This window comes from Acipenser ruthenus, chromosome 49, assembly GCF_902713425.1.
Source record: "Acipenser ruthenus chromosome 49, fAciRut3.2 maternal haplotype, whole genome shotgun sequence".
Lineage (NCBI taxonomy): Eukaryota > Metazoa > Chordata > Actinopteri > Acipenseriformes > Acipenseridae > Acipenser > Acipenser ruthenus.
The window spans coordinates 8,108,019-8,132,038 of NC_081237.1; the positions used below are offsets into that span (position 1 = coordinate 8,108,019).

Sequence of the window (24,020 nt, forward strand, 5' to 3'; positions counted from 1 at the left end):
AAAATAAGAGCTTTGAGATGGGGGTTTGTTTGTTTTGTTTTTAGAACGATCTTGTATGCAAAGATAACGTCTTTCTCACTGAAAACATTTCATATAACGGGGACTTGTCTCACTGTCTACGGGTCCCAGGCCCAGCCAAGATCCTGCAGGGATGCGCTTATATTCGCGAAAGTAGGGTACAGTACGCTGTCCATTTTGACACATTCGGAGGGGGAGTTTTCTTTCAAAACTCAACTGTTTAAATGTTTTGGGTTATTTTGTAGTGGTGTTTAACGAACTAATGCAGCAGTTTTATTTCATTCAAATATTATATCTTTTTTTTATAACTCAACAGTGGACTATTAGTTTAGGAATACAATATTTTAGAAAGTAGTCCACCCCTATATTTGAAAGGACTGGCCCATTTCTTTTTTTTAACTGTGTTTGGCGGTTGTGCTCTATTGCGCATGCCCGGCGGGTTGGTTCGAAAACAATAATACGTCACTGTAAGAATGGCGTCTGCAGCGCCGCCCAAGCCACGGAAGGTGTGTGTTTCGGGAGATGCAACACAGTAAGTTATAACAATAAATACGAAAATTCTTATCTTTGTCATTCGATTACGGGTTTGCAAAAGTTAAGAAAGATATGCACCTTTTTGATTACACATTTAGTATAATGTCTAGACACACTGTAAGAATAATGACGTTTTTTTTCACGATTTAAATAATATGCAGTTCGTGTTCAAGTTTACACTAAATACATTATTTTGCATTATTAGGTTGTTCAAACGGGTTCTTCTTAAAACACATTAAGTGACTCAGTTAATATTAACCCCCTTTGCATGCACCTCTTTGCAAACATGAGAAGGTTTGCATCACTGTATTTGTGGGACACACATGTCCCTGTATCGTATTGAAGTAACTGGGGGGGTCAGGGCTCAGCGGCTCAGATACTGAAATGCTGTTGCTTCATCCCTCTCTCCCTCCTCTCTCCCTCTCTCCCTCCTCTCTTCACTAGGTCGACGTCTAGCGATGGCAGCAACACGAGCGCTGGGAACAGTAGTGGTGCCCCCACAAAAAAACCCAAACGTAAATTGAAGACATCACGCACTTTAACTTTGTTATAGTTCATTAATACCAGCTATTGCTTACTCCAAACTGTATCTCTTTTCTGTGAATAGTAATAAAAGAAATCCTGATTTTGTGTAGTTGTTTTTTGTTTTTTTTTTAAATTTTAGTATACCAAAGATACCAAAGCTTGCAGTGCAGAGGAGAAGGGGGTGCATTGGAGGTGTACTTCCTAATTAGTTTTTTTTTTTTTTTTTATTACAGCAAAAGGTAAAGTTGTGAAATCTCGATATATGATGGTACCAGATAAGAAACCAGCAGCAAAGGTATGCAGAAAGCTCTTTTTGTCAACCCTACGCCTGATCTTTCTGTTCACTGCAGTCTCTGTACAGATTGCGGTCCACGTCACGGAAGATGAACAGCGACACCACCAGGGGGCAACAGAACCCAGAACCGCTCGGAGAGACTGCAAACAGAATAATATATTAAAAGAAACGTAAAGAAAAAAAGAAATGACTATTTTGAGCTGCTTACCTTTTTAACGGAGCGTATTTGCATTGTGTTCACAGAACGCTGTGATGAACCAGTCCATCTGTGTCCCAAACAGACCAGGCACACCTACGAAGCTGGGGACCCCAACTAAACTGGGGACCCCCACGAAGCCAACCACACCAAGCAGGAGGTCCGAGCCCCCCCGTTTATACAAAATACCGTCAAGTAAGTTCACCTGATTCCTGTGCAGCGGGTCCCTGCAGTACAGCGGTGATCGATTAGAAATAATATAGGACTTTTATAATTCGCTGTCAGCATGGCCTTACAGTGAATTAAACAAATTAGTGAATCACCGAATGGAAACGTTTTGGTAGAGGTAAATCCAAGTGCTCTTACCTGTTAGCAAAGAGAAAGATCTGCTGCCTGTGGAAGGCTTGTATTTGAGATATACATATATCATTTTAATATCTTCTTTTAGAGCTGCAGTCAAACGTCCTGGATGCTACGCGGATTGGAAAAAACGAACTGCAGTCAACGTTGCTTGAAGGTCATTCTATCCTTCCTGAACTGGACATCTCTGTTATTAATGGTAATACCTTATCGTGTGTGGTACGTGCACACGCGGCCAAACTATTATGAATACTGCTGTTAGAACACAATGCACTCTAGAGCACCTGGCAGACACAGTACATTTCTGAACATGTGTTTCACGTTGCAGATAAGACTGTGCATAAGCCCTCCGAGCCACAGGATATGGATCTGGAGCACGCCATTGACAATCAAACCTGGCTGCTAACTTGCCTAACAGTGCTGGTAAGTACAATGACAGTGAAGTATGTGAATTAAAAAAAAAAAAAAAAAACACATTGTTTTATCCCAACGAAAGCATATAGCAGAAAGGCTACCTCGTGTATTTTATTTAGATCACATATACAGTGTATTTGTGGCAGGGGGATGGGTATGTAACTTAAAACATGTGTTGTGTTTCTTATTTGGTAGATGGAAAGAAACACGACCAGGCTGAAGGAGGAAGCAGAGAGGAGTTTATTAGTGGTGATGGAAGAGGAGGAGAATCTCCGAAGGAAAGTGCAGGAGCAGAAACGGCAGCTGAAACTGTGGCAGAAAGAGAAGGAGCTGGACAGCCTGTTGGATCTGCAGGTGCTTTGTAGATAAACTCTCTCCCTCTCTCTGTGTCTCTCCCTCTCGCCAGGCAGAATGGATACCTAGCCCTGGCTGTAAAAGCTGTGGATGGCAGTATTGGTTTATAGACATAAACGTGAGGTTAGACAAACTCCACCGTTGTTAGGATGGGTTCAGCACTGCACACGCACGTTTGCTGCGCTTGTCTGGCCCAATACAGGCAGCCAATACAACGCGAGGAGAAGATCAACCTGCTGCAGGTCCCAGTTAAACCTCGTTTGATTTGAATTTGTTTTTCAGTATTTGAATTGGTGTTTCTTCCGATTTTGCCTTTCGTTGCAGATCGCAGCATTAACACCCCTGGCTGCAGCAGCTGAAAAGTTTAAACAGGAGTACAAGACCTTTGCAACGGCTTTGGATACCACGAGACATGAGCTGCCTGTGAAGAACATACACATAGAGGGGGACAGACAAGCCTTTCTTGGTATTATTTCTCTAGACTGCAGTATATATTTGTAATGTCAGACGTGTTTGTGTTAAGTCTGTAAATGGATGTTTTTTTTTAGTGCTGTGATTTTATTATTTAAAGTTAATTAACCTACGGCAAATATTTTTAATCATCGGCTGACATGGAAACAGCGGCGTTCCTGAATGGAATCAGAATGTAACGCTATTACATCATCACTGTGTCGTGAGGTGCAGTAGAAGGGGTTTCCCATACTAGTGTTGTGGTGTGGAGAGGGATGTTCTCTACATGCAGTGTGTAGCACAGTCTCTCATGTTTGTTCTCATATTCACAGACTCGGGTAAAGACTTTGACAATGTGCCCAGTGCTATATAAGAGTGGAGTAGTATTGCTGCTGGCACAGGTGCATTTCTAGTAGCTTTCTGTATTTTTTAAATGTGTTTTTTTTTTTTTATATATAGATAAAGCTGCAGTCTGTCTTAAGGAAACGGAAAAGCTACTGTCAGAGTTAAACCCTGCGGCTGCTGAGGAGAGCGACAGAGCCTGTGAGCTCCTGAAGGCTGTCAAAGATACAACTCAGAGCGTGGACGAGGAACTAGGAAGGTGAGTCTGCTGACAGCGAGAGGAGTAAGGAAAGATGTGGAATGATTTATTATCACGCACCCAGCCTTCGCCTGTGGTCCAGTCCAGCTCGTCTCACACGTGAAATGAGTGTGACCCTAAAACCACATGATAAAACAAACAGGATTGCAGCTCGTATGTCTTTTGCGCTTTATATTAAATGAGTGATTCTCTCTCCTTGCAGAGTTTTTACTGAGGTGTTGGAGTTGTCCTCGTTGGTCAGCCGGGAGACTGTTTTGATTCATCAGAGGAGCGCCGAAGAATCGACGGGCCTGGCAGTAGCACGGGATCTGTATTTCCCGAAGGACTGTTAACATAAAACTGAATGTGAGGGTGTCTGGAGCTGTGTTTCCACTACCTGCAAAAACAGCTGCAATGTTTTCCTATTACTGTTTTATAATGTTTGTTAAATAAAGTTTCAGTGGTTTTTTTTTTTCCAAAACTGTTGTTGTCTTCAGATTTACTGGTTCTTTTGTCACTCGGTGGTACTATGTTAAAAGGAAAAAAGAAGCCAAGCTTACTGCATTTCACCACAGATGGCACTGCATGCTTTGCAAACATCATGACAAATGCACATGCATGCATGTAATGAGATTAAGCTTATTGCAGGTTTATTACCATGAGCTGCAATATAGTTAACAGTTTTTATTTTCTTTTTTTCTTTTTTTAAACTTCACAACTGTAATGCAGCCCCAGCAATTCCCAACTTCCCGGACCACAGCGACACTTCAAAATAAAACCTGTTGCATCCTACCTTTGGGGAATGTAAACAAAACGGACCATCAATAAGGCATTCTTTTATTCTTTCTGCTAGGCTGTAGTAAGCAAGCAGACACGAACGTCCTGTCCACACTGCAACTTGAACCTGCATTAAATCATCTAGGTTCAAAATATATCTTTCATGGTTCAAAGTCACAAAAATCCTTTTCTTGTCTTGTGGTCCCGTTTCCTTAAAACTTAGTGAAGAGTCCCAGCCGAAACAGGTCAAGCACTTTGAGGCTTTGGCATGAACTTAGATGTGTTAAATACATCTCGAAGTAAAGCCTCTCCTGGTCACTTTCCTATTGGCTAGGAAGCCTGTCTCTCTCAACACATTCCCGCTGTTAATTGGCTAGCTGTCAGGTTGCAAGCTTAGATGGGGATACTTCCGCCCTTAATAAATACGGCGACTATGAGTGAACGTTGACCTAAACCCCACCTCCAAAAAAACGATAGTTCAATGCGTCGGCGCTGATTGGGCAATGCCCTGCGTGACGCCGAACTCAAGCCAGCTGAAAATGAACAAGAGAGCGAATGTGTCCATGTGAGTACGCCGTATTAACTGTGCTGTTGTCGTTCTTAAAAACGCGTTTTTTAGTTTTGTGTTGCTGTTTCTAGGGGTATACCGTATTTGGCAGTGGAGTACGGTTCCGTTTGCATGGATTTTTGTGTTTGTTTTGTTATTAAGATACTTTTTGTAGGACTCCAGAAGATTGAGGTTTATAAAATGTAGAATCACACGATCAAGTATTGATGGTTTCCTAACTCGTTTCATGGCACGCTGCTTTGCCGTGTAACATAATATACAATGCAAGCAGTCAGCTTTCACATACACTATGGCTTCACTTTTACAGATGCTGTTTTTGTATTAAAACGATGTGATTGTGCGATAGGGGATAATTACAATAATAAACAATACTACAGCATGATATTTTAATACAGCACCGTACAAGAGCGTGGCTTTATTTTCTCCCTACTAGGTTATCTGCGATTAGTTCAGTGACTCGCTGTAGCGGTCTCTTCTGCTTACCATCAGCTAGATTAGGCTAGCTTTTTTTTAATGTTTAATGTTGTTCCGTATTTGTTTGTGAAATTGAACACAGCTTGATAATGTTGTGGTCTTAATCTCCCAATTTCCAACCTACATCAATATATGGAACAGTACAGGATTCAAAATTGCCGTCACAGAGATAGCCAACTAGCAGTATGGAGCTATTGCATCTCACCGTGACGTAACCGTGACGTAATACAAAGGCTGCTTTGGGTCGGTCTCTCTGGGACGAATATTCATAAACTGCAAAAAAATGACCATGCTCTTAATCGTCATATAAACATCCATTCCACTGTACACCATACTTTATGAGTTTATGTTTTTATTAATATAGTTAGTAAGAATATACTTTTGCTCTCCAGAATCAGGCAGGGATGGAAATAAGACTCCCATTACATAGCAGTTTGATCCATTCCTGGTTTTGCTGTATGTTTAATAAGACACACCTGAGCTTGTTACCTGTACACTGTGGCTGATCGAGCTCACAGTAAAACCTGGGAATGGGTGAACGCGCTATGCGATAGGAGTCTTTATTTCCATCCCTGTAATGCAAAAGTAAAGGGCTTTCTTTTGTATTTCAAAAGAACATTCGAACGTTTGAATGCTCATCCCGGCACTAACCGCTAACCACGTGGAGCTGGTGGGACGCCGCAGGTCTGAACCCCGCTTGTGTTGGTGTTTCAGCAGCTGGAAGCCCAGACGGGGAACGGTGCGGGTGGATGAGGAGGGGGCGGCGCCGATGGGCACGTGTGCAGGGATGTGTTCCGAGAGGGAGCGTCTGGAGCGCCAGAGACAGAAGCGGCTGCACCGCTTCGAGATCCTGCAGGGCACCGAGCGGGACAGGCTGCCCAGCGCTGACCCCGGCCGGGCTGTGAAGGAGTACAGCCGGCCAGCCGCGGGCAAGGACTCCACCTGCCCCAGCGAGCTGCGCCCGCCGGCTGTCCTGCTCAAAACCGTCTGCTACCTGACAGACGAGATCGCATCAGGGCAGACCGGGGCACCCTGGACAGAGGTTGGTTTGTTTCGCTTTACATTTTAAAAGTCAGAAACGGAAGTCTGCAGCAGGGATGGAAATAAGGCTCCTATTGCATAGCACTTTCACCCATTCCCAGGTTTTACTGTGAGCTTGATCAGCCACAGTCTCTAGGTAACAAGCTCAGGTGTGTCAGGTATTAGACAAAACCCGGAATGGATCAAACTGCTATGCAACGGGAGTCTTCTTTCCATCCCTGGAATATAAAACCGCACCCTTTTAAGGCCCTATGGCTAGGTGCATCTGACACCTACAGTTACATTTTTTTTCCCTTTGGTGTTTCTTGAAGATGTTAAAGGTGTTGCAGGAAAGAAACAACTATCCGATTAATCGGATTGAGCTCTCCACTGATATCAGGCGAGGGTCATTGGTGTCGATCAAGCTAATTTACCAACCCCAGTGAAGAAACAGCTTTGTGGATTTGTGATGGTTGCTGCTTTGTGGAGAACAGCGACCCACACAACTCCCGAGTGGCTGTTTCTTCAGCTGCTTCACATGGGAACGGTAACTCAGCTCAATTGACACCAATGCGGTGTGATTGTCCTGAAGATGGGTTTGTGCAGTTGTAAGACGAGTCGAAGTTTCTGTTCTGCCTCGCCCGCAGGTTTACGGTTTCGTGTTCGACCGTCTGCGGAGCGCGCGGCAGGACCTGACGATCCAGCGGGTGAGCGGGAGGCCGTGCGTGGCTGTGCTGGAGCGGACTCTGCGCTTTCTCGTCTACGCCTCCTACAGGCTGTGCCAGGAGCCGCTGCGCTGCTTCGACCCCAAGATAAACGACACGCACGTCCAGGAGTGCTTCAGCTGGCTGCTGGACTGCTACCAGGAGGGGATCCACGACAACGAGCCCGAGGTCCAGGCCCTGGCTCTGCTCTATAATCTAGGTGAGTAGCCCAGGCCTGGCACGGACTGGGGATGCACATGGACCTGTTCGCTGGGTTGTCTTGGTTTAGAACAGGGGTGTCAATAAAGTGGTCCCTTCCACTCCTGGTCTTTGTTCCAACCCTGTTCTAAATGTTTTAAGTGAACCTCCACCCAGACCTTGAAGCAGTTCAGTATACGATTGTACCTGTTAAACCTGGAGTGGATCTGCGCCTGAAATGAAAGAATATTGAAGAGCGAATAACCCACGTTTTTTGTGTGGGCAGCACTAACATCTATTGGGTTTGTTCTCAGGCTCCCTCCACGCGCTGCACCACACCCTGCAGCTCCCCGAGCCGGTGAGGAGCTCTGCGCCGGTCAGGCTGGCGGCGTCGGTGAGCCGGGCGTACCTGGAGGGCAACTTGGTGCGGTTCTTCCGGCTGCTGCGGAGCCTGACGTTCCTGCAGAGCTGCGCCGTGCACCGGCACCTCCCACGCTGCCGGCAGGAGATGCTGCTCTTCTACAGCCACGGGTACAGCAGCAGGAACTGCCGCTACCCCCTGCCGCTGCTGGCCGAGCTCCTGGCCCTGGAGGGCCCTGGCGAGGCGGCAGAGCTGTGCCGGGAGCACGGCATCACGGTGAGCGGTGACACCGTGGCGTTCCTGAAGACGGCCTTCAGATACCCGCAGGCACTCGTTAGCAGACACTCCTATGAGCTGGTGGACAGGAAACAGGGAGACAGAAGCATCGCGGACGTTATCCACGGCTACTCCTAGTCTCCGCGCTGCCAACACATCTGCTGTGTTAATGTGATCTCTAATTTACTGCTGGGGGTGGGACGGAGATATTTAACCCTGTAGTGCCCATTGATGTAGCAACAATTCTTCTTTGCCACTTCTGAAGCATTACAGGGATGGAAGTAAGACTCCCGTTGCATAGCGGTTTGATCCATTCCTGGTTTTACTTTAGGTTTAGTAAGACTCACCTGAGCTTGTTACCTATACAAGGTGTCTAATCAAGCTCGTATTAAAACCTGGAATGGGGTGGAACTGCTGTGCAATAGGAGTCTTATTTCCATCCCTGCATTAGGACGTATGTTTTTGCCTATGGACAAATTGCAGGTAAACTGCTTCCAATCCATAGAAAATGTATTACATGGGCAATTTGCCTATTGTTTTTACAGGCCATCTTCAAAGGCCAACATTTTTATGGGGTTTACATTATGTGTGGGTCTTTTTTTTCTAACTTATGTTTGTTTGGTGTTAGGAAATATAGTACCTTATCATCTTACTCAGGAATTACAGTTATACAGTGTGTGTGTATATATATATATTACACAATTTTCTTTCTGAACTATTGTACAGTACATCTCGTGTTTCATTGTTTTCAGATGTATTTTGATATGCTTGTGTGTTTTATATATTTTTTCTTGGGCAAAAAAATGCCTTTTAATAAAATATGTATATATCTATACTTTTTTTTATAATTAATAAATAAATAAATAAATAAATAAATAACCAAGCACGTGTTTTGTCTATGGTATATATCCCTGAAGAATCGTCGCTGAAATATCTGTGCATTTGGCAAGCATTGAAAATACAAGAACCCTGATGACATTCAATACAAATACCATCTTTAAAGGCGTTTGATTGCACACCTACAAATGGACCATAAAATGCAAAATATAAGATGCAATACCTCTAAATGCCAGCAGAGGATGCTATAGCTTCACAATGCGGCATTCCATACAGTATACATATCCGCATGTGCTAATCATACATATGTTAGCAGACGTTCTTCTTTATAATGCACCCCTGAAGGCGGTTTTGAATCTACAGTTGTTTCTAATAATAAAATATAGGGTTAAAAAAAACGCATTTGATTTGGCTTTCAGAGCAGCATGCATATTACACGAAGGAGAAATGAAGCTCTATCTCCTTACAGTTAAACCAACCACTGGGGAAAGGGGGAGAATTTTCACAAACTGGACTAACACCAACGTCTGCTTCCCTTTACATCAGAGTGTCAACAAAACTAAACATTGACAGGGTGTACAGAAGTTAAAATACACCAATTAACGAATTATTTCCCAGCGAGATAGTGAGCACCGTAAAATGCAGTTTTTGGGGTTTTTTTCATTATTAAAAGTTCGGTATTAAGTTACACGTAGACATGTTCGGTCACCCTTGCTTTGCTTATATTGCCAACTACGTGATCTTGTTTGCAAGCACAGCACAAAAGCAGGACCTGAGGACACAGCTGGAAATTAAGTGTAGACAGACTTAGGACAGAGGGTTGAAGACACATTTTTACAGAGTGGTGAGGTGATGGAATGGGTTACCTAGCCATGTTGTTGATGCTGAATCACTGGGATCCTTTACAGTTCTGGGAACAATGGACTACTTATATAAAAACCCATTGATAAAAAAAAATTACATAGATATTTATAGAAATCTGCAGAATTAATCAATTAGAGCAATTGATCTCTGTAGAAAACAATAGAAATATTATAGAAACGGGTGTGATCAATTCCTATATCTAGGAAAAAAGCAAAACAACTTTCAGAATCTTTAGTGATCTATATATTTTTTTTTTCAAAGATAAATCTAGTGTTTTTAAGGGCTAGTACCTATAATAGAACTACTACACCCTATATCCTTTACAAAAACATATCAATAAAGCGCGATGTAATGAGTGGTTTTAGATTAAAACATTGCAGCGCTTCTGCGTGCGTATTGCACTACTGTACCCATACTTGAAAGTGACGGCGTTCACAATACTACAGTGCGTGCCAGTACCGCAGGATTCACTTAAGCGTGAAACCCTTTATTACCGGGGGGGGGCCCTTAACCGCTGAAACCGCATAACCACACGCAAATCACAAAACTGGGAATCGCTTTCTTAGCGCAGGAGTTGTACTGCTTTGAAAAAAACGTTCTCTCTCTCTCTCTCTCTCTCTCTCTCTCTCTCTCTCTCTCTCTCTCTCTCTCTCTCTCTCTCTCTCTCTCTCTCTCTCTCTCTCTCTCTCTCTCTCTCTCTCTCTCTCTCTCTCTCTCTCTCTCTGTGCTTAAGCGGGCTTGTTAGTTGGTGTGGCTACACTGTAATTTATGGGTGGGGAAAACGGAATAGCGCACAGAACGGGGCTTGCTGTGCTTATCAAGGATCTGGCTGAGGGACGCGCGCAGGCAGGCATAGAGACAAAAGCGAACATCAAAGGAGAGGAGAGGAGCGAGTGGACGAGAGGGAGAGCGGAGAGGAAAAAAAACATAAGGGGTGAAAATAAAAGAAAATACAGAGAGGAAAAAGAAACTTTCCCAGAGAATAAACAAGGCTCAATGCTGAAAAATGTGAGCGAGCGGTGCTGAAGCGACAGAATCGGGCGCGTTTGAGAAAATACCGCTTGTACCACTTACCAAAAAACTCGATGGATTGTGTGGCCTGAAGCGAAGAAATCCATGACGGGTTACTTTTTAAGTTTTCCGGGGAAGGAATTCCTTTTGGATTTCAATTTAAAATAAGAAACCCGCCCGCTCTGGACTTGTATGAAAATGCAGGAGAAATACCGCACGCTTTGGATAAGCTGTGTTGTGTCGGTGTTACTGGTTCAGTCCAGCTATGCCCGTGGAAGACAGTAAGTATTCTTTTGGAGGGACTGGGGGGTGTTTGTACTGTTAAGGGCAGCCCGGGGTTCACATTGAGCTACAGATAAATGTAAATGGATTTGGAGGATTTAAAAGTATGCCATGCTCTAACTTTCAAGTCCATTGATTTATTTTTGTTATAGATGGAGGTTATTTCTTTCAGATTTTTGCTGGGAATTGCACGATCTGCTTCGCTGCGGTGATCGTTTAAAAGAACAGAACTGTCCGTAAGAAGCGCTTGGCCCCCAAATAATAATAATAATAATAATAATAATAATAATAATAATAATAATAATAATAATAATAATGATTCACGCGTCTATGAAGCGGTAGCTGTAGGCTAAGTGTTTTTATATTGGATCGTTTATAAATTCACATCCAGCCCAAACAATACCCGCGACCGCGAGTCTCCGAAGACGTGTTTGACAACCAACTAAAAAGACAAAAAACTCGGGCTATAATTAACATACAGCGGCCAGCACTGGTATTAAAGGTGTCTCCCAAGTAAGGGGTCAAGTTGTCTAAAAACAGCAAGACCCCCGAGGCAGTGTATTCGCGAAGGCTGACGTTTAGTTTTCAATCAATTTATTAATTAATGCAATCATTTGCATATTATTGTTCATAGAAAACCGTCCGCGTTGTTCTGGTTGTAGATGACATTCTAAACTTTATTAATTTAGATTATTGGCTGTGTGGATGGATGCTACATCTTGGGGGCTGTTTTCCTCATCGCATCACAGGGTCTGTGCCCGTTCAAGGGTCATTGAGTTTGTAGTGTCTTTGTGGATGAAGCTTGCATGCCCTACTGTGGCTCTTGTCAGATAAGCTCTAAAAGCCCAGAGCCTTTTCATCTGCTCCTCATGAGGACAATAGAAACACCGGGGTGGGAGCTTAATGAAGGTTTAAAAGGAATTAAGGCTTTTTTATTTTTACCAAGTAGCTTTTATGTACTGTGTGATCAAAAGGAAAGCTATGCTTTGTAATCTGTAGAAACGCACATGGATGCTTACCACTGACATTTTACCATCCAGTGTTTGCAGGATATATGATATGCGGGTGTGCTTGTGTAGGGCTGTGCTCTGCAGCTTATGGCATGCATTTTGAATCTTGAACAAAAGTAGTGAAACCGGTTTCAGTTTCACCTGAATCAAATGCGTGTCCATTTTAGTTTACTGCAGCGTCTAACCTGTCAAGGGCGCTGTGAGTGAAGGAACCTCCAGCTGGGTCTCTTGTAGCCCAGCCATTGTAAAAAGGACAATGAACAGCTGTTTCTCTTCCTTGTTCCTCAGAGGCTACTTGATAGCGGCCCCCTCTGTGTTCCGTGCCGGGGTGGAGGAAGCTGTCAGCGTGACCATTTTCAACCCCGTCAAGGAGACCACCGTGCAGGTCCAGCTCGCAGTCAAGGGGGAGACGGTGGCACACAGCCACGGCACGGTGCTGGGTACGTGTCTCCCGCATTCATTGATACTCTGCCAGCAGTTAGATCCAATAAAAAAATTACGGTTGGAAGTTTAGACCCTTTTAAAAGTTTACCACAGTAAAAGCACAGCAAAGTGTAATAAAGCACAGTGAAAGCATGGTAAAGCATAGGGAAGCATGGTAAAGAAATGCAAGGTGTGGTAAAGCATATTAGTAAACATTGCAAAGCAGGATAAACTATGGTAAATGCATAGTATAACCATGGGGGGGGGGGGGATTACAAAAAATACCATGGTCAGCCTTTATAAGAGGAACTTAAACCTCTTTAATTCTAGCCAAATGTTAAACATTTACAATTTTGCCTAAATACATGCAAGCTGCATACAGGAGTTAGCCTTCACTTTTACTTAAGGTTAAGTGTATAGTTCAGGGCAATTTATTTCCCGTTCAGTATTTTCCATGTACAATTAAATGCTACACACAGATGCACTTTTCACATTGTCTGTGAGCATTCTCGATGTAATGTTTTCCTGTGTCTCTTTATTTTTCAGAGAAAGGAACGATCAAGTTAAAGGTGAGTGACAGGTGTTTAATTGCAAGCCTGCAGGGTGAAACACAGAGGTGCATGGATGGATTCTGAGCTTCACACCTGGCCAAGGTGGGGGCCCCAATGCACGTTGCACAGGACGCGAATCTGCAGAGTGGTGTCAGGATAAATGTGTGCGGGGAAGCTAAAACAATCGACTTGCAAAAAAGTTGTTAAGAGGTAGACTTTTTTTTTTTAATGCTCCCCCATGAATGACTCAGGTGGTTCTTTCCTCTCTCTCCCTCCCAGGTTCCCTCCGGCCTGCGCGGGCAAGCTCACCTGAAGGTGTGGGGGAATCGGCACCTGGCGGACGAGGGCTACATCTTCCACAACTACACCACTGTGACCGTCGACGCCAAGGGCTCCTCTGTCTTCATCCAGACTGACAAGCCCGTCTACAAACCCAAGCAGAAAGGTTTGCTGTAATGCATCGGCTCCTCTTAGCTGTTGATCAGTTAATAATGCTAACTTCAGCATAAGACACGTACTCGCCTCTCGACTACAGAGCTTGCTGTTTAACTGAACGGTAAGACGCTCGTCTCTGAACCGTATGGTGTGCGGCTCACATCCAGGCCTTGCCTTCCCATTCAATTCAATGGGCTGAGACGCCAATCCATCGCAGTGCCAACAGCCAACTTGCTTACATTCCCGTTGGTTGAAGTTGCACTTAGAAAGACGCCCCGTCTCGGTTAAAATGCTCAGATGATGGCTGAGCACTAAACTGTTTTCTCTTCGTGTTTCTCCGCAGTGCTGATCAATGTGTTTTCAGTCACACCTGACCTGAGGCCTGCCAATGAGAAGGTAAAGCAGACTTGTCTGTCTGTCTGTCTGTCTTACTGAAGGAGTTTACAGCTCGTTTTTCTCAACGCAGAAAGCATGGGAGACGGGTCCAGTAGGAAAATGTTTTGGCTAATTAGTTTGTACTCCAAAATAAAGTATTTCAGAACCGTGCATTTTCTAAAAGAACAGCCCGTGGACTGGCTCTGGGAGTGGCAGAGAGGTGGAAGAGCTGGGGATAGGAAGGGAAGTCATATCAACAAAACCTGCTTGAGCTCTGTTGGAGTTTCTTACTGCATTTCTAAGTACATGCCCAGTACAGGCTGGCTACAGACAGAGCGCTATTGATCACGCTGTACTAAAGCCTGGGCACTGGCAGCTGCAGTGACACTCGCACAGACAGCTGATTGTAGGGCTGTTGGGCTCTGAAATCATACTTACACTGCCTCTAATGTGTTCCTGTTTATTACTTACGAATATATGTATTTGTTTGTTTTCTTTGCAGATTGAAGCCTACATCGTGGTAAGTAAAACTTTTTTTAAAGGTTGTCCTAAATTATGATATATAGTAAATATATTCTCACTGTGCTTATTACCTCCCGAAACCTGCACTGGTGTCTACTTACTTCATTCTATAGTTCAACGTTCAGTGCGCCCTAGAAAACAGGCATGGTTGACAGTCCAGTTTAAGAACATCACCCCCTCACCAGAGGGAGTTTTAGCTATAAGTTCAAGTACAAACGTGAACTTAGTGACTTGGTTCTATTCATCACAGGATCCGAGGGGGTCTAGGATGATCCAGTGGCCTGACCTGAAGCCCATCTGCTGTGGTACGTATATCAGCCTGTCACATTGTCTCAGACACAATTCTATAGCAAAGTGTAATAAAGCACAGTGAAAGCATGGTACAGCATTGTAAAGCCCAGAGAGGTATGGTAAAGCATATCAAAAAAACATGGAAAAGCATGGTTAACTCTGGTAAATGCATGACAAAAAATTGTAAAATGATCCTGCAAATTTACTGAGAGTTTTTTGTGAAAGCTTCTGCTCCACTGTTGAGCTGTTTCAAGGCCCCGGTTCTCGTTTCTCTTCCCAGGGATTGTGAACATGAGCTTCCCTCTGTCAGACCAGCCAGTGCTGGGGGAGTGGCTCGTCTTCGTTGACATGCAGGGCCACACCTACAACAAGTCCTTCGAGGTGCAGAAGTACGGTGAGTCTACCCCTGGCAAACTAAAGATTTGGAGTACACTTTGAGCTTCATAAAAAAATTCTGGGACTCAATAATAATAATAATCTACTGGTGCCATAGACCTTTGTTGAATTGTTTTGCTGTGTTTTATAGAGAGAACTAGACAATACAGAGCTGCCGTTGGAATTCTCACCAAGTTCATTGTCAGGTTCTGGTGTGGTTATGCACCAGGCTTCTCAAAGCCGGAAAAAGGGAGATCAAAACCAAACCTGCTTGTTCCTTTTGAGCCTTCAACCTCCTCCTCCTCCCCCCCTTAACGGCTCCTCCTTCTCTGTCTCCTTTCCTCCAGTCCTGCCAAAGTTCGAACTGATCATCGAGCCTCCCAGGTTCATCCGTGACCTGGCCTCGTGCGAGAAGGGATCTGTGCACGCCAGGTAAGCAGAACCTTTCACCTTTCACCTTCAGGTCCAGCTTGGACCCCCAGAGGACACTGGTGTAATGCACTTGACAAGATCCCTGCCCTTGTAATGAATCTCCTCCTACCGCAGAATGAACCAGCCGCTGATCTCTGTCCGGGTGTTGTTCTATTGTTCGCAGTAAGGTGCATCATCCCGTCGATCACTCCCATGCGCTCTCATTCCTCCCCAGGTACACGTTCGGGAAGCCCGTGACGGGAAAGCTCACCGTCAACATGACCGTGAACGGAGTGGGCTACTACAGGCACGAAGTGGGGCAGCCTGTGGTGAAGACCATGGACGTAAGCGAGATGTTTAGGCTTGCAGATTAAACCTTCTGCTGCTGATGCTGCTATAGGATTGCGTTTTAAATTACAGAGCAGCTTTTAAACAAAATAAATCAATCATCAAAAAAAACTGTCGGGGAAGATAACTGCTGCCATTATTATAGTTTGTTTGGTGCTTTACTGCGAAGGCGGTGTAATTCAAAGAACCCGGCTCAAGTTCTTATTTTGTCTACTACAAAGTCGTAACGCTGCATTTTATGTTTTGGGATTTCAGTTCAATGAAAAATATTTTAAGTTGCACAGAAGTGCTGGATCCACAGTTCTCATAGCGAACAATTTTCCGTCTTCTTATCTTATACCTTTAGATCGACGGCTCTGCAACCTTCAGTCTGTGCGTGAAGGACATGATGCCGGCGGACGTGGCGGACCACTTCCGTGGTGCGGTGAACATCTGGGCGGCGGTCAGCAGCGTGGACGGCAGTCGGCAGGTCATGTTCGACGACTCCACGCCCATCCACAAGCAGCTCATTGATATAAAGTACTCCAAGGACACCAGGAAGCAGTTCAAACCAGGCCTTCCGTACAGAGGCAAGGTAACCCAGCCCTCCTCACTGCTGCCCAGTCCGCAGTCTGCTCTAGTTTTAGCTGCAGGAAACCAAGCTTACTCCCTTTGAAACCTTCTCGCCTCCACGTCGCTTAGTGAGCAGAATAGGCATTCCTTTTTTAACAGCAGGAGGTTATAAATGATGTTGCAAAGCTGTGCTACAGCTCAGGAACCAATCTGATTGGTGGAAACAGACCAGCCTATAGAACTAGTGCTGATACGAAACTGCTTTTTTCAAAATTTAAACAAATGTTCCTTTAATTTTGAATTAGCTGGAAAACAGTATTATTTGTACCGTATTACAGTAATAAAAAAAATCTCTCAGGAGTAAAGCAAACCCAGTATCCCATCAAATTACCTATAAATGCAAAGGTGAGAGCACACTTCTGTACTGTGGAACACTTATAAATTCTCTCTTATGAACAAACACGAACCTGGTCATTTCAAGCAGTGTTTGTTCCAATATTGGAATAGTTGTCCCAGCACTTGTGAAAACTCTTGTTAAGACGCACATGCCACCGCAGTTATAGCAAGCCCACCCTGACCCCTGACCCTGCTCCAGGTGGAGGTGACGTACCCTGATGGCAGCCCCGCGGACGGAGTGACCATTCGGATCAAGGCAGAGCTGACCCCGAAGGACAACGTGTACACCAGCGAGCTGCGCTCCCGCGGGGGGCTGGTGGAGTTCGAGATCCCCTCCATCCCCACTGCTGCCCAGTACGTGTGGCTGGAGGTGAGACTGAGAGAGTGGGAGGATGACCAGAGCTGTGAACTGCACTGCGAACAACACGGACTGAGGCCTCTGTACTCAAATTTTGTGTAGCACTTTAGTAAAACTTGTCAGTTCTTTTGTAGTACTACATGGAAATACTCGTAGGTTTTCTGTCATTTTTACAAAGCAGTTTTTCTATCTGGGATGTAATTGTCAGAGGTTCAAATTACAGAAGACGTTCCGGAGCTGGAGTGTAACTGTTTTCTCCTCATCTGCTTCAGACCAAAGTGACGGCGATCGACGGCAGGCCGGCAGGAGACCAGTACCTTCCCAACTACCTGTCCATCAGCAGCTGGTACTCTCCCAGCAAGTGCCACGTCCAGCTGCAGGGCCCCAGCGCTCCTCTGCAGGTCAGCCATCCAATCAGCCATGCAAAGAGAACCGGGCAAACAGGGAGACCAGGATTAAATCTGCTCTGAATTAACTGATCACAGCGTGAATGTTTCAGTCACTCCTGTACTGTTTTCAGGTGGGTGTGGAGGCTCAGGTGTCCTTGAAGTCCACGTGCCCGTGTGATTTCACCCTGCACTACGAGCTCGCCTCCCGGGGGAACATCGTGCAGTCCGGCTACCAGCCCTCCAATGTCACCCTGCAGCGGAGCAAGAGAGCCACCGTCACCTTCGACAAGAACGTCCGCACCAGCGCCCCCGTTAGACCAGGTGAGCAACGGTGGCGAGCTGCTGCCCAGCCAGACTGACACATTTAATATCAAACACCCAGAGCCAGCCCGCTGTGTGTATATATGCAGTCTAACATTTCTACAAGGTCTAGGCATTTAGAAATACCAAAAGAAACTTAATATGTTTAATGGCAAATGTTTCAATTAGAAGTCTTTCTCAAAGTCTTCTGACATTGAGAAAGACTTCCGGTTGCCGAAACTTTTGCCATTGAACTTAAGTTATTTTCGTATGTTCTAAATTTAGCACTACTTTGTATCAATGGATCAATTATTTTTTTTGTTCACCTTTTATCACATGTGAGCATCGGGTCAATAAATCAATCAATAAATCACCCGTGGGGGGAAACACCAGGAGGATTAATACGATAGATCTGAAGAACAGTACTGTGAAGATTCGAATAGACCCAGTTGACTCTTCAGCGCTGTGTGTTTCTCTCTCCTTCCCCCAGGTGCTCCCAAGCCCCCATCTCCGGCGGAGACAGACGTCTGCGTGACGATCCTGCACTTCCCTGTGACCTACAACATGGCTCCACTCAGCCGCCTGCTGGTCTACTACGTGAGGGAGAACGGGGAGGGGGTGACTGACAGCATCCAGCTCCCAGTGCAGCCAGCTTACGAGAACCAGGTACCGATCCATACAACAGGGTTACAAACTTCCACCATTATTGCTTTTAATGATTTTTGGTAATGTTTATTGCTAATGCAAACCTAAGCATTTCCTGTTGCATTTCTCTGTCCAGGTGTCCATAGCCCTGTCCTCTAACGAGTCCATGCCCGGGGACGTGGTTAACATGCGGGTCAGAGCGGAGAGGGGTTCCTGTGTGTGCGTGGCGACTGTCGACAAGAGCCTATATCTGCTGAAGCCAGGCTTCCAGCTCACTACCGACAAGGTGAGGGGCTGGGGTGGGTGGAGGGGAGGGGTACACAGAGAGGGCACCTGGCCGGCTATCTGGCACCACGCTGTGAGATTTGTTGTTGCTACATGTGTAACTCATCTAAACTTTCTTATCGTTCACTCTTGGGACAGATTTTTCAGGACCTGGTGGACTTCGACGTTTCGGACGCCTTTGGGATACCCAAGGACGATGGTCACTTCTGGTGGCCGGGCCTGTCGTCACGCCGACGGAGACGCTCCTCGGTTTTCCCCTGGCACTGGGATATCACCAAGGATGCCCGCTTCGCCTTCACTGTGAGTGGATGGGGGGGGGGGGATGGCTACACCTTTAAGAGCTCCAGATTATTTTGAAAGAAGTGCTATCCGTGCTGATGTCGTGATCAAACTATCCTCTGCCCACCAGCGCTTAGTTCAATGACATCATCGTATTCAGGAGATCCTGCTGAGTACAGCTGTCAGCCAGACGCACAGGACCAGTCTCTCTCTCTCTCTCTCTCTCTCTCTGTCTCAAATTCAAATCCAAGCAGATATACAAAAAAAATATATCAAAACATAACAAAGAACGGAGCAGATGTTTGGAAAACCCTAGTGCGCACTTCAAACGAGGCTTCTCTCACCCGATGCAACGTTTATCTGTATCGATATTCTGTTATTGGGTGGAACTGCACTGCTCGACGTCTTGGCCTTTTTCATCTGTCAAGTGTCGAGAGTGTTTTTCCTAAATGTACCCGGGGACTGTAGAGCTCAGCAAGCTGCCTGGATAAGCACAGTGCTTACTGTTCTAGGTGCTCTGTCCTGACCTGTGTGTTTTTTGTTGGTTGCCTAGGAGACGGGCCTGGTGGTGATGACAGACATGGTGAGTCTGAATCACCGGCAGAACGGGGGCATGTACACGAACGAGGCCGTGCCCGCCTTCCAGCCACACACCGGGACCGCGGTGGGAGCCGTGCACTCCCGCACCGTGCCAAGGTGACTCCCTGACTTGACCTCCTCTCCTCTCCGTTACTGTTCAATTAATTCCAACGGCTGGATCGACATCAATACTGTACACCTGAGAAAATAATGATCTTGTTCCTTTTTTTAATCCATTACTATTAAACACACTCAGTAGTGTGGTAATTAGACAAGCTTAAACACAATAAGTTCAGAGGCAAACATTTCGATAAGAAGTCTTACCAGTCCGTGTGGCATGCCTTTGGGTGGACTGTTACACTCCCCAGTTCATTTCACTGAAGAGTTGAATGGAAGGACATGCTTTGCCCCCGAAGACGCTGCTGAGGTGAAATGACCTGGCAAGTCAAATCTCAGACTGATTTACATCTCTCTCCTTACCTCATTTTCTGTCGTTTCTTTGTTCCAGGGCTGAGAAACGAAGAAGAACCTTCTTCCCAGAGACCTGGATTTGGCACTGCCTCAATGTCAGGTTGGAACAATAACCCATTATCTGTGATATTATTGAGAGTTTGTTTTATCTTCCCACTGTATAAACACTACACCTGGCCTGTGGAAATGGCACAGCACTTTTCACCCCATTCCAGGTTTCACTATGAGCTTGATTAGCCAGTGTGTATAGGTAACAAGCTCAGGTGTGTCTTATTAAACTAGTAAAACCAGGAATGGGTCAAACTGCTATGCAAGGGGAGTCTTATTTCCATCCCTGCATTTGAAACCATTTACCCAATTGCACAAACTGCTCCAATCAACTGGGAAATCGGTCATACATGTTATCTGCTTCCGTACATAGGAAATTAAAACTGATCTGTGTTTGAAAGGGAGCTGTTTGTATTGTCGGTGTGGAGTTTTGGAGAGGCACCAGGGTATGAGAAACAGGGAACAGGGCTGATTACAGATGTTACTGTTGCCGTCATGCTGTCTGTGAGCTCCTTAGATCACACGGTTCAAGTTTTCCTCTAATCATGAAAGGGACCAATGTTGCTTTTAAAAAATGACAGTTTCGTAACTATGAATTGCGCAGCTTGGCAGAGGTCGGAATGGGAAACTTTCTGATCTCTCTGATCACTGGGTGTGACTCGGACACCAGAGACAAGACCGTTTTTATTAGCTGTGGAGTGAATCATATAGACAGAGTCAAGTCGGATTTCTTTGGGAAGTAGCCAGAGGAGTATAACACCAGGCTACTGCAGAAAGACTGTAAGGAGACGGGAGCTTAATTCATTAATTCACTTTTCTCAACTTAATATGATGAACAATATTCAAAGCAAAATAATAATTTAAAAAACCCTGTGCTGGCTAACACTAAAGCAGCGCCATGGTGTTTATACAGAACTACAATGACAGAACAGTCCTAGTGAATTGCAAACTTATTATATAAAAAGGACACAATGTTACTTAACTCTTGCACCTCAGTCTGCACTTAGACAGCTCGGAAAAGTATTCTCTCCTAGGAAGGCGACACCACAGCACATTATTTTAGGAACTCAAAAGCTAGTTTTTCTCTGGGTTTTTTTTTTCTAACACCCCCCCCCCCCCCCCGTCCCTAGAAACTTCTCCCTGTTCTCTCAAAGCTCTTAATGCAAGGCCAAGGAAAATGTAACGGTCACAATGATTGCATACCTTGGCCCTGCGCCCAGAGGCGTCAATGCTCTCATTTGTGAAAATAAAAACATTATTACTGGTTATGAGCTGTAATCCTTGTGGAACGGGGCTTAGAGAGAGAATCAGCTGCCGCAAATTGTCCGGGTAAGTGGGATTTGGAGTGCTGCCAGAGCTGGGGAGGGGGGGGGCAGGTTATAAAATAATAATAAATCACATTGAGACCTCTATTCACTCGAGACCTTCCAGGCTTCACATATAATAAACCTTTAAAAAGAGAAAACTGATGAATGTGCACACAGCAGAAGAAATACAATTATTAAATACATGCAATATATTCTTAAGTTTTATATAGCTAGTGATAGAGATAGATGTATAAAATGATGCCGCTGCAAAAATACTGCAGTCCAGTTGCCTTGGTCTGCAATAGTGTGATCACTCAATAGGACTTAACGTTCATTTAAAGACAACCTTTCTTCGGAGACGACAGATGGCATGATAGGGCTCACCTTCTGACCTTAAACTTAGAACATAAGAAACTCTGAGAACGAGATGAGCCTGTTTGTTAATGCACCTTTTTTGCAAATTCCTACGGTTTCTCTGGTCTGTGTTCAACTGTTCAAACTTTAGCGAATGTCCTTTTACTCTCCAACAAAAGGAAAGAGTTCATCGACACGCTGTCAAGCGTTGCGAGCGGCCGAACGCTCCCCTGGTAAGCTGCCCTGTGTTTTGCAGTGACATCACCGGGGAGGGCGAGCTGCGGCTGGAGGTTCCGGACTCTATCACCACCTGGATCACGGAGGCTGTCGGCTTGTCTGATGGGAAGGGGCTGGGCCTGGCTGCGCAGACGGAGCTGCGTGCATTCAAACCGTTCTTCGTGGACTTTGCCCTGCCCTACAGCGTGATCCGCGGGGAGCAGAGCAAGATCCTGCTGACTGTGTACAACTACCTGCCAGTGTGCGCGGAGGTGAGAGCCTGCTGCTGCCCCCAGCTCGCTCCTCGAGAAGAGCTTTAGAGATCATCCAAACGCTGTGAGCGTTCATATTTAAATTAAAAGTTACAGACTCCATCCCAAAGAAGTTCTCTCTTAATCCAAACATCGTCTCTTTTTTATTACATTATCATGAGAGTGTTTTAGGAGTGTAGGTGTCGTCCTCTGTCTCTCTTCTGACTGCAGACTTGTTAGTCCAGTTAAAATGACACTGTTGTGTTTGGATCTCTAGGTCCATGTCAAGGTCTCGGTTCCCAAAGGGATCAAGTTCGTGGGTCACCCCGGCAGGCACCACCTGACCCGGAAGAAGTGTGTGCCGCCCGGAGAAGCCCGTCCCACCTCTATCGTCCTGTCCTTCAGTGAGCTGGGACTGGCCAACATCACAGGTGAGACCCACTCCTGTGGGGAAATCAGACTTGCTTTGCTTGTGAGGCCATGACTCCAACAACCCAGGCCCCTGTTGAAAGGTTCACTCCCCTTCTGCAGTCCGAACGTTACGGCTGAGCAGCGAGCGTGCCGTCTGAGTTTAGGTGAATGAATGACTGTCTTCCGAGAGACTGCACAAGGAATGCAGGAAAATCTGTTCAAAGACAGTGGAAGGAGGGAGAGAGGCAATTGTAAACAAACAGACCCAGAGCTAAATAAAAACACAGGAGTGCAGGGAGCTAGGAAAGCTTCGGAATCTCTCTGCCCCATGGATCCGCTTACGGGTCACCGCAGCCAAACAGCCCCGTTCCCATTCCTTCAACAGGGACAGAATCTTTTCTTCTCAATAGACACGGACAAAGGGACCAAATTAGCAGACTTGCACAAGAGAAGCAGGCATTTCCTGATGCCTGGGTATCTCCACGGGGGGGGGGGGGGGGGGGCAGCTCGTCTACAGTGGAGTGGACAGTCCCTGTGTGCGTGTCTGTCTGTCTCTGTGTGTGCAAGTGAGTCTAACATCCTGGAAGTGGTGGTGTGGTCCTCAATTTCTTTTGTATTGTTTTCTAGTCACTAGATCAGTACGAAGGGAACTTCAAAAGAACAACCTTAAAAAAAGCACTCCAGTATTTTAAATAATCACAAAAAAAACGATTACTGCAGTATTATACTAAAAGTGCCAAGTTTACTTCCCAACAATGAACGTGTTCCTCTGCCGAGAGAACTTCTATTTTTTTATATTAAAATGATTTTAACCACCCACAAACTCCTCCTACCTGATGCTTTTTAGCTTTATAATATCAAAGCTGTTTTTTTTTTCTCCTTCCAAGCTCGGGCGTTTGCCTACAGTGAGGTGGGCTGCTGTGAGGAGGGGGTGCAGTCTCCCCTTAAGAATGGGAAGCACCTGGAGGACAGCGAGCTGGACAGAAGGACCGCGGTGGGCATGGACTCCGTGCGGCGGAGTGTCCTGGTGCAGGTGAGCAGAACGTAACAGAGCCGCGCCAGCATACTTTTCTTTCAGTGTTTAAAATCTACCGAGTTGTTTCATAGGTATGGATTACAGTCGAAACGGTATCGCTGCACTAGCAACGTGCTCAAACAGGGAACGTCAGGATGCATCTCGCCACTTTCTAAACCTTTCTTTCTTCCCCCCCCCACCCCCCACAACAGCCGGAAGGTCTGCCGAGAGAATATACCTACAGTGTGTTCTTCTGTCCTAATGGTGAGTGTACCAAACAGAGTATTGGGGAAAGAATGAAGGCGGGAGGGAAGGAAGGAAGGAA

The 24,020-nt window shown here is 45.4% G+C and overlaps 3 protein-coding genes across 5 annotated transcripts in view; all 3 read left to right on the forward strand.

Annotated features, from left to right (window-relative positions):
- The first annotated feature begins 433 nt into the window (after nt 1–433).
- On the forward strand, nt 434–4,207 carry LOC117966256 (HAUS augmin-like complex subunit 8). Of its 2 annotated transcripts, XM_034912005.2 has the most exons (10): nt 434–550; nt 997–1,067; nt 1,311–1,372; nt 1,616–1,763; nt 2,017–2,127; nt 2,257–2,351; nt 2,538–2,696; nt 3,021–3,162; nt 3,606–3,747; nt 3,950–4,207. In XM_034912005.2, exons 1-10 carry the CDS (start codon nt 492–494, stop codon nt 4,077–4,079), a joined length of 1,119 nt encoding a protein of 372 aa, XP_034767896.2. In that variant the 5' UTR covers nt 434–491; the 3' UTR covers nt 4,080–4,207. The 2 variants fall into 2 exon arrangements, with proteins under 2 accessions (XP_034767896.2, XP_058871166.1); XM_059015183.1 differs by lacking the exon at nt 1,311–1,372 and having other exon boundaries at nt 440–550.
- A 732-nt stretch (nt 4,208–4,939) lies between these two features.
- On the forward strand, nt 4,940–8,902 carry LOC117962950 (SAC3 domain-containing protein 1-like). 2 transcript variants are annotated; one of them, XM_059015181.1, is made up of 4 exons: nt 4,940–5,068; nt 6,263–6,587; nt 7,213–7,489; nt 7,782–8,902. In XM_059015181.1, the coding sequence occupies exons 1-4, from the start codon at nt 5,007–5,009 to the stop codon at nt 8,240–8,242; spliced, it is 1,125 nt and encodes a 374-aa protein (XP_058871164.1). In that variant the 5' UTR covers nt 4,940–5,006; the 3' UTR covers nt 8,243–8,902. The 2 variants fall into 2 exon arrangements, with proteins under 2 accessions (XP_058871164.1, XP_058871163.1); XM_059015180.1 differs by having other exon boundaries at nt 4,941–5,068; nt 6,260–6,587; nt 7,782–8,899.
- Nucleotides 8,903–10,533: 1,631 nt separating this feature from the next.
- Nucleotides 10,534–24,020, forward strand: part of LOC117966378 (C3 and PZP-like alpha-2-macroglobulin domain-containing protein 8) — a 33,821-nt gene continuing 20,334 nt past the window's right edge. The window contains exons 1-23 of the mRNA XM_059014945.1: nt 10,534–11,097; nt 12,397–12,548; nt 13,078–13,100; nt 13,362–13,527; nt 13,861–13,913; nt 14,395–14,412; nt 14,665–14,719; nt 14,986–15,099; nt 15,428–15,512; nt 15,727–15,835; nt 16,186–16,413; nt 16,987–17,157; nt 17,418–17,546; nt 17,666–17,855; nt 18,325–18,500; nt 18,616–18,765; nt 18,903–19,064; nt 19,597–19,739; nt 20,131–20,193; nt 22,059–22,290; nt 22,547–22,700; nt 23,568–23,713; nt 23,908–23,959. Coding sequence (XP_058870928.1) covers nt 11,009–11,097; nt 12,397–12,548; nt 13,078–13,100; nt 13,362–13,527; nt 13,861–13,913; nt 14,395–14,412; nt 14,665–14,719; nt 14,986–15,099; nt 15,428–15,512; nt 15,727–15,835; nt 16,186–16,413; nt 16,987–17,157; nt 17,418–17,546; nt 17,666–17,855; nt 18,325–18,500; nt 18,616–18,765; nt 18,903–19,064; nt 19,597–19,739; nt 20,131–20,193; nt 22,059–22,290; nt 22,547–22,700; nt 23,568–23,713; nt 23,908–23,959 — 2,860 coding nt within the window. The 5' untranslated portion in view covers nt 10,534–11,008. The remainder of the gene's footprint in view (nt 11,098–12,396; nt 12,549–13,077; nt 13,101–13,361; nt 13,528–13,860; nt 13,914–14,394; nt 14,413–14,664; nt 14,720–14,985; nt 15,100–15,427; nt 15,513–15,726; nt 15,836–16,185; nt 16,414–16,986; nt 17,158–17,417; nt 17,547–17,665; nt 17,856–18,324; nt 18,501–18,615; nt 18,766–18,902; nt 19,065–19,596; nt 19,740–20,130; nt 20,194–22,058; nt 22,291–22,546; nt 22,701–23,567; nt 23,714–23,907; nt 23,960–24,020) is intronic.

Bases quoted from the DNA above. Each gene is read 5' to 3' on its own strand.
- LOC117966256 (XM_034912005.2), top strand. From the start codon at position 492: ATGGCGTCTGCAGCGCCGCCCAAGCCACGGAAGGTGTGTGTTTCGGGA. The intron at 2,697-3,020 runs GTGCTTTGTAGA...CTTTCGTTGCAG, and splicing joins ACAGCCTGTTGGATCTGCAG to ATCGCAGCATTAACACCCCT. The intron at 3,163-3,605 runs GTATTATTTCTC...TTTTATATATAG, and splicing joins GGACAGACAAGCCTTTCTTG to ATAAAGCTGCAGTCTGTCTT.
- LOC117962950 (XM_059015180.1), top strand. From the start codon at position 5,007: ATGCCCTGCGTGACGCCGAACTCAAGCCAGCTGAAAATGAACAAGAGA. The intron at 5,069-6,259 runs GTGAGTACGCCG...TTGGTGTTTCAG, and splicing joins AAGAGAGCGAATGTGTCCAT to CAGCTGGAAGCCCAGACGGG. The intron at 6,588-7,212 runs GTTGGTTTGTTT...CCTCGCCCGCAG, and splicing joins CCGGGGCACCCTGGACAGAG to GTTTACGGTTTCGTGTTCGA.